The following is a 14,863-nucleotide window of genomic DNA, read 5'->3' as shown; positions in this document are numbered from 1 at the left end:
AACCTTGGGTCATTACTTATCAACCTGAAGTATATTTTTTAACACTTGTGGAAGTATTTATATCAACCTAAGGTGTTTTATTTAACACTTCAGGTTGTTATAAATCTACCTCAGGTGTATTTTTTGATATTAGGATAGGCAATTTTTTACTTACGTGAGCTGTATTATGTTCGACCTCAGGTAACTATTTTTCAACCTCAGGTATCTAATTTTATGCTTGTGGAGGTATTTATTTATCAACCTATCGTTAGCCATTTTATACTTCAAGTTATTATTAATCAACCTCAAGTGTCTTTTTCGATCGTTGGATAGCTTGATTTTTATGAACGTGAGGTGTTCAATGTTCTACTTTAGGTTATTATTTTTCAACCTCAAGTATAGATTTATATAGTTGTTGAGGTATTTATTTATCTACCTAAGGTGTGCCATTTTACACTTCTGGTTATTATAAATCAACCTCAAGTGTATTTTTTATTAACGTGAGGAGTTTCATGTTCTACCTTAGGTAATTATTTTGTAACCTCAAGTATATATTTTTGTATTTTTAGAAGCATTAATTTATCAACCTAAAGGTCTGGTTTCTTAGGACAACAAAATACTGGTTTGTTAGCTCAAGGCTTGGTTTCTTAGAACTAGCGCCTTATTTGGGCGTCAGCGGAAAGTTAACGTAGAGCTGACGCCAAAAAAATACTTTTTTGTTAGCTCAGCGTGAACAGTCGGTCCAACGCAGACATTATCTCTCATTGCGCATGCCTTAATAACGTAAACAAATATTTATTTTGAATTTGTATTGATTTTGTTATTGTCGACCAGTGTTTTAGAGAACAAATAATGACTTTGTCCAAGAAAAAAACACATTATAGCTGAGCTAAATGAAGAGTGCTATGTTTAATGAGGAATCTATGTTTAATGTCAAAATCTTGGCTGATTTCAATGTGCTGTTGGATGTTGTCCGCCATTGCTTCTGTGGTTAACGTCACGTTGTAATCCAAGTGCAGTTAAGTTGGACGGCAATTGTAGTTCAAGATGAGCGTTCGATGACGTATACTATCAAACTCACAAATGGACCAATCAGAGGTTAACGCTGATTTCCAGCTGGCGGCGTCCTGTCCTAAGAAACCAGGCCTTAAGATGTGACATTTTACACTTCAGGCTTATATAGTTCAACCTAAAGTTGTTTTTTTTTTAATACTTACGAAAGTAATAATTCCCAAACGGGAGGTTATACGGTCCACCTAGTTTATTAGTTTTTCGCCTAACTATATAAAGATATTAAATAGATTATATGAAGAATAATGTATATCATTACATTTTTTCAGTAGTAGAGATCTTCATTTATCAATCTGAAGTTTTTAATATTAAATCATCGGCAGTAATTGCTTCTTTTGTTAAGCTATAAAGAAAGTTTCAAATACATAATTCTTCTGTAATTTCAATAGATTGAATTAAATCATCTTGAAATGACACTTATCCAAATTCAACAGTTAAAAAATTATTTGAGGGAACTTATATTTTTAGAAGATAGTTGTCTAAGGTGCTTGAATTTTTAAGGTTATAAAACTGCAAATTTAGATAATTAGTCAGCAGTAATTCAAATTACTTTTATTTAAAACTAAAATTTCTTTTTTTTTTTTTTTACAAACCAACAAAATTATTTTAAATATTGATTCCGTCTACCTGTTGTAACTTGGAATTATTGGAACCTAAAAGAAAAAAATAGAAATTAGTAAAGAAGTCATATTTACAATAATGGTGGCAGGTTTTAAAATATTAGAAATTGTTTTTTTTTTTCATGATTTAAATTAACTGGATGAAATTAATTTTCTCTTTTCGATAAATGGCATTCCATTTCTATCCAATCCTCGAAGCTAAAAAGCGTGTCAGGCACCACAGCCACAAAATAAAATACACTGAAGAAAGTACTACCATTAACAACATTTATGGAAATTCAAATATATAATTCCAATCTTATTATGAAATTTTTATATATGTGTTACAGTGATTAATTAGTTACAGAGTTATTCTAAGTATAGATTTATAAGACTGATTTCTAAAACAGGTATTTTAGAGCAAAAAGTATATAAAGGGTGGTATATAATGAGAAATTGGTTAAAAAAATTTTATTAATTTATTATTTATTTTTTAGCGAAATCATTACTGATTTTTGATTAATCATTTTGCTTATTATTTATTTTTTTATCATTCATTAAAAAAAAATTTTTTTTTCATAAATCATTTTGGTATGCATTAAATTTTGCATTGATTATTTATTTTTCTTATTTTTTCAATTAATTATTTTAATGCTTGTTAGAATTTTCTTTATTATTCTCCTATTTATTTAAACTAATATTATTTATTTAATTTATTGCTTAATTATTATTTTAATTTCTGTTTAAACTATTACCGATCATTATATTGTTTATTTCATTTATTATTAATTATTTTATTACTAATCATATGTGATAAATTATATACATTATTAATAACCATTTTATTACTGGTTTTATTTATTATTAACGATTACAATTTTTAGCAATAGTTAATATGAAAATTTAATCCTATCTTATATATTCTCTTTGCATTATTTATTAGCTTAAAATATATCTTTTAATTCACATGTATCTTATCTATATGTTCAATTGTAAAAGTTATCAGACTATGTAAAAAATATTAATGCAAATTATTTCGCATTTGAACCTAGGTATTTAAAAAAGAGAAGAGAAGAAAAGCACTCTATTCTACCCACTTTCACTTTTGAAGCGTACTTTCGCAACCACTGTTGACATTTGAAAAGTGTATTCTCAGATCACTTTTTCAATTCTGTTTCACTTTTGCAGATTCCTTAACAATTCACATTCTCAATTAGAATGTGGTTAAACAGACAATCATTATTTTCCTCACGTAGGTACTTGAAACGAAAAAAAAAGTAAGCATTATTTGATTTATTGTTATTATTCAATAATTTTTAGCAAAACTATTAATATCCCCCTTTTTCTTAAAAAAAAAAGCTTCGAAGTTTTTAGCTAATAATTTGCAAGGCGTAAGAAGGACTATGCAACTTTTATGAAGTTTAGATTTAAAATTGCAATAATATCTTCATTAAGTGCTTTTATAATGGATAATTATTTTATAAGAGAAATTGAAATTTTTTGTATGAATTCAAAAAAATCAAATTAGTCTATTCTAAGATCGCCACAATTCTGTTTCACTTTCGCAGCTTCCAACACAATTTACATTCGTATAGAGAAGGTGGTTAAAAAGAACATCATTATTACTCTCACGTCGGTATTTGAAGCGAAAAAAAAGTAAACATAATTCATTTTATTGTTATTATTCGATAAATTTTAACAAAATTATAAATATCTTCCTTTTTATTAAAAAAATTATATATATATATATATATATATATATATATATATATATATATATATATATATATATAATAACAACAATAAATATAAAATAAATGAGAGATTAACAAAGAAAATTTTAAAAAATAATAAGTTTTATTTACTGCTCATAAGAGTACATAGTACATGAGAGCTCAAGTACATAGAACTCATAAAATAAGTTACAAATATAGAGAAATTTATATAAAAGATCATGAAGATATGGAAAAAAAAATATAATTAAAAATAATGATTTTTAAAAAAAAATTACTTAAAATATACATACATATATATATATATATATATATATATATATATATATATATATATATATATATATATATATATATATATATATATATATATATATATATATATATATATATATATATATATATATATATATATATATATATATATATATATATATATATATATATATATATATATATATATATATTGTAATATTTTTTAAATTAAAACTTTTCATCATAGGAGTCATAAGGCTGCATTCAAGTCAATTAAAATATTTTAGTGTTTTTTTAAACCTAAAACCATCGATTCGATAAGTCATGACTTTATGAACGTACTGGATTAGACTATTCAGATAAAAATGAAATATTATATTTTTTTCTAATTAAAAATCTTTAATTGCATGAGTCAAAAAATTATGAATGAATTGCATTATGCTACTGAAATCAAAATCAGATATTATGATCTTTTCTTAATGTACACGTTAGATCATATAAACCAGTTCTGAATAATTGAATACAATTTCTAAATAAACTTAATCATATTATTTAAAACAAGTTATAATATGATAATTTTAAAATTAAAACTTTCATTGCATAAATTATTGAATTACTAAATTGCAAATTAATTGCTTCGTATTATTTAAATAAAATTTAAAAATATATTTTTTAAGTTTGAGTATTTGATTATTTATATCAAATATTTATGAATGAACTGAATCATATTATTTAGAGCGAATTAAATTATTTTAATGGTTTAAAACTAAAACCTTTTATTTAGAGATTTATAAAAATTATTAATGAACTGAAATAATTATATAGAAAAATAAAATTTTAAATATAGAAATTTTTGTTTTTATGCAAATTTAAATTAAAGCGATTAATGTTTCCACCTTTCATTTCTTTTTTCCCTTATGAATTTTTAAACAAATACCTTTGAATCGTTTATGTTTTAGAAACTTTAAAAAATGAATTGAAAAAATAAATGCGTGTTGGGAATATTTTGCTATATTAATCTTGAATCTGTATTTTCCAAAATTCAAATTAAAATATTATAATTTCATAAAATTGAAACTTTTAATTAAGTGAGCCATAAAATCATTACTAAAATGAATGATTTTTAGCAATACAAATTTCAGAATATAGAAAAATTTTTATTTCTTAAATTACAATTACTAGTATTGTCCCTTGTATTTTTTTCTATTAGGAGTTTAAGCTAAATCTATTGCATTACGTCTAAAGATCTTTGATGTAATAATAAAATTTACTTTCAATTATTATAAAAGTTACTCTGCATTAAAAAATTTTATATATTGAATCAAAATTTTAAAAAGGAAGATTAATTTTGAAACAGCAAGATTTTATTTATTATTATTTTATAAAATAAAAAGGTTTCATTATATAAGTATATGCAAATTGAAATAAATCATATAGGAAAGAAACTGAGTTTTAAATTCTTATACTAAAAAAATTTTCGATGTGATAGGTATAAAATATTTTCTAGATTACAGCTTCACTTTAATTTATATTCTGATTTATAATTATAATACAGCTTTCATTCTCTAATTTAACAGAAGAAGTGGCTTTATGAAACTCCTTTTATTCAGGATAATATTTTTATTAATTTATTTGAAGCTATTAAATTAAATTTAATTCCAAATTCAGCAATGAACATAATTTTATTTTCTATTCGTGAATCTCGTGTTTCTCAACATTATATATATTTTTTTAACTATTTTTAAAATTATTATTATTAAAGCCAAAGCAATTATGAAAATACTCTATTCCTTAAAATATATTTTCAATAAGTTTTCTCTTCTTGTTAATATTATTCTTATGGAAATTATAACGATGCAATAAAAAATTTAAACAAAATTTTTTATCTAAAAATTCACAGTAAAAAATTTAAACAAAATTAAATTATTTAGCGAAAAATTGAAATTTTCATATTATTTGATTTAGAGTTTTTACAACAAAAAAAAAAAATAAAGAAATCTAGAAATGTGCTTCTGAGAAGGAATACAATTGAAGCAGTATTACAGCACTTTTTATTTTTTAAAATAAGTAATTAATTTTTATGCTTTTATCCCATATGGAGATTATAGAGCTTTCAACTTTAATAAAGAGTTGGCAATTCCTGCTCTGAATTTTCTATTCATATTTATATTTTTGAATTTATAGAAAGATAAATAGGTTTAAAAAAAGCTTTTATGAAAAAAAAGATTGCGGTTGTTTAATATTTTATTTTTTGTTCTGAAATTTTTGTAACTATAAGTGAACCGGAATAATAAAATCATCTGTGTAAAATAAAAATGCAAGTATTTAGTTATTTATTAAAAAGCTTTGGTCATAAGTTTCATAAATCTCACTTCATAATTTTAATAAAGAACAAAAATATGCGCTACTTTTAAAAATTCATTGTAACAATATTTCAAACACGTTATATCAAAAGTCAAATGTTCATATTGCAATCAAATTGGTTGAATATTAGAGATGGTGTTGTGTCTAAAAACGTTATTTGAAGTTTAATAACAAAGTATCTTTAATTTATACTTGCGTCAATGCAGAAAGACTACAACCTTCTGATTTCTAGGAATTTCAAATTGAACTTCTAGGAAATGTTCTTAAAGGTGTGTATGGTCAAATTATGTAAAATAAATATGAAAAACATGTTTTATTTATTTATTTTAAAATTTATAAGGGTATATTCTCCCTTCACGTGATTTTGCTGATTTCATATAATAATGTTTTTGTTGGTGGCGTTAAACAAAACAGCTTTAATTTCATAAAACATGTTAAAACCCTAGATGCTCCATGTTTTTTTTAATTTTGTCTTAATCTGACCTGAATATTTCAAACGGGGCTTATTATTGTAATTTATTGGTAACTGAATTTTTGTAAATTTATACACTGTGAAAAATTCCGCATCAAATTACAGTATAAAGTACCGGCACTTTGGACGTATCATCTGTGAAATCCATTTCACCGACAAATCCATTTTTACCGTAAAATTTTATACAGTAACTTTTACAGTAATATTTATTTAATTAGGGTAATTCCTTGATTTTATTATAATTGTTACTTTAAAATCATCATCAGGTTTCAGATTTCATTCAGTTTTATCAGATTTCTTGTTCCGTAACATGTTCTGGTAAAAATGGATTTTATGGAAAGAAGTTCCGGCATCCTGAGTACCTGTACTTTTCACCGAATTTGATGAGAAATTTTTTACAGTGTTGAATCAAGTGTAATATATAATAAAAGAATATTAATGTATAATGAAAGAATATTACTTATAATAAAAGAGTATTAAGTTTAAAAGTGCGAACAGATATACATAATATTTAATATATTTACTTTCTTTACTAATAGCTGCAATACAGTGTGAGAAATAAAAACCGAAAACCCAAAATAACTTTTGATCGAATTTTCCCGCACTAAGATAGTTCGAAGGAAAAAACCTTAAATGTAATATATGCTAATTGATTAGTGCAAATGATATATCAAAATTGCTAGAATACTCAGAAAAGCGTACACTGAAGAAAACTATTACCGTAATACCACCGTAATGTACGGTAATGGCATTTCTGGTAAATAAGCAACATAATTCTTGTAATAAAACTAAAATACATGGCATTTAAACCATTCATTTGGTAATTTTTCCGTTCATATGGTAACGGTTAATCGAAAATTTTGGCTTTCAAAATTATAGTTTTATTACCAAACATTTGAAAATATAAAACTTAAAAGTAAATTTTACCGAATCTATAGATTTTATACCATGCTCTAAGGTATCCAGGGGTCTGTCCAGACATTTTGTGAAAGGTCCGCTTTTTGTAAAATTGTGAAAAAATTACTCATAATTTGGGAATATAAAATAAACGCTAAGCTACATTCTTTCAACTAGGGTCCTGCTTTTATGAATTTGTGCAAATAGGTTTCGGTTATTGCAAAAAAAAATTTTAAGGAGTTTTTAAATTGTAAATAGATACAAGATTATGCTCAGCACTGTAAAATTATAGTAAAAAAAATTAAATTTTCAAAAATAAACAGCGATTACTGCTTCTAAATTAGAGATACAGCATACAAATATTTGGTATTTAGCCTATACTGCTGACGAATTCATTTTGGACGAATAGTGGAAGAAGCGTCTGCCGAAGACAAAACTTAATTCGTTTACATCCATCTTTCTTGTTTTTCCCCCTGGGAAGGGTTTATTCGATTAACAAAACAATAATAAAGATTAACAAATTTGTGAAGGGGCCGATTAAAAGAAAAATCATTTTGTGAAGGGTCCGTTTTTAAGTTAAAATATTTTGTGAAGGGTCCGTTTTTATGAAAAGATATTTTGTGAAGGGTCCGTTAACAAACCCAAATTTCTTCTAAACAGACCCCTGGTATCATAATAAAATTATCAAATTTTACCAAATTTTATCATATATTATAAAATTTTATTTTATTGTTAATTTTATCAAATAGATTGCCAATGCTCTTTGGTAAAAAATACCAAGTTTATGAGCATGTTATTAGAAAGCTAAATTTGAATGTCTTAAAAAAGTTAGTTTCATTGAGCCCATTTTTGACCATATATATCAGTTATAAAATATTATTAGATTTACAAATTTTATGAAATTTTTTTTAACGATAGCGTACATTTAACAAAACATTAGCGACTATGGTCCATCTAAAAGTGACTCACAATTCCACAGAAATTATTGTTTCGACTAGATATTGATTTTAAAATGGTATTGAGTATAAAATTTTCGGCTATTAACACAGCCTCCTTAATTTATTTTTTAATTTTTGTCTTAATATCTAGAAGAATATTGTTGAGTTTCATTACTTATATACTAACAATTGATTTACATTCGAAAAAAATTTTGTCACTTTTCTTGGCTTACTTTTTCTTGGCTCAATTTCAGATTTTAAATAGTTTTTTTGACACTTTGCGTTGCGTCCGATATTTTCAAATAATTTCAAATTCGTTGCAGACGTGCCGTCATATATGTTATTTTTTCGAAGAATAATTATAGTTATTTTCTTGCAAGTTTTTATATTGCCTGTCATTTATTTAAATTTAAAACGTTTCATTTCAATAACTTATTAGTGATTAAAAATTTTAATTATTTAAAGAGGAATTAGTTTTAAAGAGCCGGCCAGGTGGCCGAGCGGTTAGCGCTCCTGACTGCGAAGCCAATGGCTGCGGGTTCGAATCCCGCTCTGGGCATGGTTGTTTCTCTCTCTCTTGTGTTGTCCTCTGTTGTGTGTGATGTATGAATGTGGCCCACTGTATAAACGAGGTTGTGGCAGTGTGGTGTGGGCAATGTTACTCACCTCCGTGACTTTGGTTCAAAGGTGCCCACTGGGTAACTCAAAATAAGTAAACACTCTGGAATCTTCTTAGGGAAACGAATAAAGTTCAGTGCCTGCCATTGGAAAAAAAGCTTTAAAGATTTTAATAATTAATTTGAATTTAACAAAATATTAAATGGGTTTATCTTAGTAGCGAGTGAAGCGAGCATGCTTTGCAAAGCAAATCATATGAGATTGCTGAGCAATCTTCGGGGATTGGGCAGCGTCTGCGAACAGGGGGTGGAGTCCATCAGTCATCATTGTTTTTTGACTATCATCATGTTTTGACTATCTTTTATATTATCTTCATATACATTTGTATGGAAACTTTTTATTAATAAAAAGATTCCATGCAGATTTAGTTTTCGTTTCTTCTGGGATAAAACGCGAACCTAATAATTTTGTTTTGCAACTTCATACACGAACTTATTTTTCTAATTCTTATTTAATTTTTGATTGCTATAAACTTTGATAAACAAAGAGACTATTTAGAAATGGGGCTAAAAATTAATTTTTAATATTGCTTTATAATTTTTAATAATTATTTTGAAGTCAATAATTTAATTGCATAACGTTGACGGAATGCAGTTTTATATAAATCTTACTGCAAAAATATATAGTTCAAAGGTGCCCACTGGGTAACTCAAAATAAGTAAACACTCTGGAATCTTCTTAGGGAAACGAATAAAGTTCAGTGCCTGCCATTGGAAAAAAAGCTTTAAAGATTTTAATAATTAATTTGAATTTAACAAAATATTAAATGGGTTTATCTTAGTAGCGAGTGAAGCGAGCATGCTTTGCAAAGCAAATCATATGAGATTGCTGAGCAATCTTCGGGGATTGGGCAGCGTCTGCGAACAGGGGGTGGAGTCCATCAGTCATCATTGTTTTTTGACTATCATCATGTTTTGACTATCTTTTATATTATCTTCATATACATTTGTATGGAAACTTTTTATTAATAAAAAGATTCCATGCAGATTTAGTTTTCGTTTCTTCTGGGATAAAACGCGAACCTAATAATTTTGTTTTGCAACTTCATACACGAACTTATTTTTCTAATTCTTATTTAATTTTTGATTGCTATAAACTTTGATAAACAAAGAGACTATTTAGAAATGGGGCTAAAAATTAATTTTTAATATTGCTTTATAATTTTTAATAATTATTTTGAAGTCAATAATTTAATTGCATAACGTTGACGGAATGCAGTTTTATATAAATCTTACTGCAAAAATATATAGTTCAAAGGTGCCCACTGGGTAACTCAAAATAAGTAAACACTCTGGAATCTTCTTAGGGAAACGAATAAAGTTCAGTGCCTGCCATTGGAAAAAAAGCTTTAAAGATTTTAATAATTAATTTGAATTTAACAAAATATTAAATGGGTTTATCTTAGTAGCGAGTGAAGCGAGCATGCTTTGCAAAGCAAATCATATGAGATTGCTGAGCAATCTTCGGGGATTGGGCAGCGTCTGCGAACAGGGGGTGGAGTCCATCAGTCATCATTGTTTTTTGACTATCATCATGTTTTGACTATCTTTTATATTATCTTCATATACATTTGTATGGAAACTTTTTATTAATAAAAAGATTCCATGCAGATTTAGTTTTCGTTTCTTCTGGGATAAAACGCGAACCTAATAATTTTGTTTTGCAACTTCATACACGAACTTATTTTTCTAATTCTTATTTAATTTTTGATTGCTATAAACTTTGATAAACAAAGAGACTATTTAGAAATGGGGCTAAAAATTAATTTTTAATATTGCTTTATAATTTTTAATAATTATTTTGAAGTCAATAATTTAATTGCATAACGTTGACGGAATGCAGTTTTATATAAATCTTACTGCAAAAATATATAAAGCTTCTTATAAGAGCTACTTTATGCTGTTTAAAAAATATAATGTACGGGCTATAAATAAATATAAGCGATAAATAAGGGATAAATAAATTATTTACAGGAAAATACAATTGTTACTTTTATTACTTATTGAGCATATGAGAGATAAATATTTCCGGATTTGTTATCTATGTCGTAAGGATTTTATTATATGATTTTTCTGGCCAATATGAATGTACCAACAACAATGTTTCACGGTTTTTGACCATTTTTTTACATCATGTAAATAAATAAAATAAATAAAAGATAGTTTTGCTTATTCCTTCAACCTTACCAATAATTTAAAATAGATCATTATGAATGTAATAATGGCACTCAATAAAATCTTTCCCAAAGAATTGGTCTAGTTAGTATTTTCATTACATTCTTTTACATTCATTTGTTCTTATCTTCAAAACATATCAATAGTTCTCAGGGCCTTAACATCAACCAATCAGCGTTCAACTATCATTACAAATTATGTTTTACAATACATAATTAAAATACAATCGCTGGAGAGCAAAGCTGATTGGTTGATTCTTTGTCCTTGATTCACTGTTCGAGTCACGAGAAAGGATGCAAATCCCACAAGTTATTTATCATTAAATAAATATAAATTGCAAAACGGTTTTCTTGGAATAAATATTTGAAAGAAACAGCAATAAATTATACATTCTAAAAGGAAAAAGGAGTATAGAGTATAAAATTATTCATTATCGAATTTTAGTGGTTAATATAAATCTTATTCTGTAACAATGTGATTATGTCATGAGCAATATTTATACACCAAAACTGGGTAGAACTGTAAGAGAAAAAAGAGCAATATGTATTTTATTGTAAACGATATGATCATTCAAAAATACATTATGTATAAACAAACTCGCAACCCTTGAGGCATAGCAGAGGGTATTTTACATTAAAAGGGGGTGTGGCCAAAATTATTGTGGTAAAACATATCTGTCGCCACATTGCTAACTAAATTGATTAACTGACAATTCATAAAACCTATCCAAAAATTACAGAACTTTGATAGTCAACTTTCTGTACCTTATTTTAAACGCATGATCAATTTAAAAAAAAAATTTAATTCCTAGTTAGTTCATTATTTTTAAAATCTTCTTGCCGGAGCTAAAGATATGTAATAAATTTCTTCTCGTCTGTCAATAAGCAAAAAAATTTTTTTTTCTAATGATATTTGATGTCTTCTTCTAACAATATATACTTCTTTGAAAAATATTTAATATCTAGACCTGCTAACTAAGATAAGCTAAGTTTCAGTCTGAAAAACTAAAAACTATTGTAGTAGGTACGTACTTTATTTACACCACACTAGAGCTGCACATTGGACTATTGGCGACGGCCTGGGAAGCATCACAGAGGGATGACATACCATCAAATTTTTTATGAACTGCTGAGGGGTTTTAATTTGTGAGGTCATTTCTTCAATTTAGACATAGATCTGAAGAGGAGGGAAATTTTCTCCAGATCCCTATACCGAATACTACTGTTCAACGACCAACCACAGGACTTCCGCACGTATATCGCATGTACTCGGTGGGTCTTAGCAGAGTTGAGGTTCGAACCCCATCCCTGTCGAACCAGAGCACAATTCTCTAACCACTGGGCTACCACGGCCCCAATTACAGTAAATGTGGGATCTAATTTAAGTTTTATGCTCTTGTATAAGCCATAATAACTATAAGTTGCTACCATAATTTGTAACAAAAATAAATATTTTGACTTTATTTTTTGTGTGTAATTTATCCGTAAAACTGTCTCAATATAAATATATTTTTAACTGTTGAATAATATTTTCAAAGGTTTTCTTTTTTAACTTTAAATAAAAAATTGCAAAGAAAATTTTCATAGTTTTCAAATCTAAAGCGCTATGACTTTCTTTTGAATAGTTCGATATCATTTTATAGTTAATCAGAATATATTGTTAGTCTCTATTAAGACTAAGTTACATGTTTACACATTAATTTATTTGACTATTTATACGGGTCTGAAATGTAAGCAGAAATTCAGAGAATGTATCACAAAAAATCAAGAGAAGTAGGTAGATTTGAGCATGACATCATCTATATGACGCATATCATCAAACGATTCCATCCATCTTTCGGGATTCTGAAGTGAAACAAACGTTCTATTTATTGCCAACTGGGGTGCAATAATTGTACATTATGTATGTTTCTGATGTTATAGCAATGAAACTAAATATAATCACTTTTAAAAAAGAAGAAAAGTATTCGACAGTTTGCCTGCAATTGATAATTAACAGGTTTGATATTTAAAAAAATATGAAGGGAAAAAAATACCTTCCTACATAATTACACACAATTACTTCAGACTTTGTTTCACAACTAAATCGGAGTATAAGGAGAGAATTAAGATAATTTACCGAGTCTATCTGCTATATAATCTTTATAAATAAAAGTTTTCCCCTGATACAGTCAGATAGAGACAATTATTGAAAAAATTAGGCTAAATCTATCAAGTGTATGCTTTATTTTATAGCTGTCGTTGAACAGTCGAATCAATTTTAACATGAGTACATTATTTTATTATAATATTATAACGTCGTTAAGTAGCCGACCTAATTTTTGGGTTTACGACTACTAATGTTCAACTTCGTAGCCTTGTAATTTTGAACCCAATCCAGAAGACAAGGGAACTCCTGGACCGAGTATTGGGAGAAATTTGTCTTCGTGGAGAACTTTTTTATGAAGCTAAACCGCATTTGCGTTAAATGGAGAGGAAGACCACGAGAACCCCCCACGGTTAGCCTGATGGCAAGGGGACTCTAACCCAAGATCCGTCTACCACTGAGGATATTTCACGTCAGCACTGTGGTCAGTGCAAGCCGGATGCGGATTTCATATCGACTGGGATTCGAACCCGGTTTGCTTCATTGGAAGGAGAATGCTCTATCCCATCGCTGCTCTAACATGAGTATAGTAAAATTTGCACACATAAGTGAGATAATAATTATAAAATGAAAATGTTTCTAAAAATGTGTTATTTTATTAAAAATTTCTATGCGCTTTTAATTGAATGAAATGAAATAGTTTCATCTCGTAAGGTCAATTTTTTAAAAATATACTAGGATTTTTTTTTACCCTGATTTTAAGTCATCCCGCTTCGTCAGGGCTTGTCCGGTGCGTAAGCCTGGTAAGCGGCTTCGTAGGGCACCGGAGTCTGGAAAAATCAAGATTCAAAGAAAAAAACTTTTTGCTCTCTTATTTTTTCCCTCTCAAAAAGTTTTTTTCTCTCGCTTGCTTGTGGAAAATAACAATGAAAATGCACTTATTTCAGATGTTTTATAATAATTTTGTTCTATTTTATTTAATCTTTAAGTGATTTCTTTAAAATAATTCAATTTTAGTTTAAAAAAATTTAAAAAACATACCTGTTTTTCTTATAGTTAGTCGTGAATTTATTGAATTAGTCTTCATTTTTCTCTCTAAATATTCTACTTTATTGTGTGTGTGTTTTTTTTAGTGATTTAAAATATTTCCAATTTAATTTAAAATTATTAGTTAATTATTGCATAATTTTATAATTTTATGCGCTAAATTTATTAAAATAATATGCAAATGCCCTTTCATTGATTTAATGTTGATTTTCAGGTTTCAAAATTTTATGCATTTCTATACTTTTATTACTCAGTTTCCCTTGTTTATTCTCAGTATTAAACTTAAAATTACATCAATTTTGAACAAAATTGAATATTATAGCATTGTTTGATGCCTCTCCTCTCCATAAATTATAATCTTAAGTATAATTTTTTATTATTTTTTTTAAGTTCAGAATGCTGATTTTTTTATTTTTTCCTTTTATAAATTTAATGATTATGTTTATATTTTTGTTAATTAATTTTCACTTCCTTACTGCTTTTCTTTAAACAGTAATTATTTTAAAATTTCTTAAATACTAAAAATTTTATCACTGTATTTAGTCTTTGTTTTTCTAGCATCGAATAAAAA

The 14,863-nt window shown here is 26.8% G+C and overlaps 1 protein-coding gene across 1 annotated transcript in view; it reads left to right on the top strand.

Moving 5' to 3' along the window:
* The first annotated feature begins 2,721 nt into the window (after nt 1–2,721).
* Nucleotides 2,722–14,863, top strand: part of LOC107453230 (uncharacterized) — a 67,149-nt gene continuing 55,007 nt past the window's right edge. Inside the window, exon 1 of the mRNA XM_087165944.1 lies at nt 2,722–2,926. Coding sequence (XP_087022070.1) covers nt 2,868–2,926 — 59 coding nt within the window. The 5' untranslated portion in view covers nt 2,722–2,867. The remainder of the gene's footprint in view (nt 2,927–14,863) is intronic.

Source organism: Parasteatoda tepidariorum, chromosome 1, assembly GCF_982258835.1.
Source record: "Parasteatoda tepidariorum strain Cologne lab strain chromosome 1, Ptep-v5.0, whole genome shotgun sequence".
Taxonomy (NCBI): domain Eukaryota; kingdom Metazoa; phylum Arthropoda; class Arachnida; order Araneae; family Theridiidae; genus Parasteatoda; species Parasteatoda tepidariorum.
This window is presented reverse-complemented; position numbering and strand designations above follow the sequence as displayed.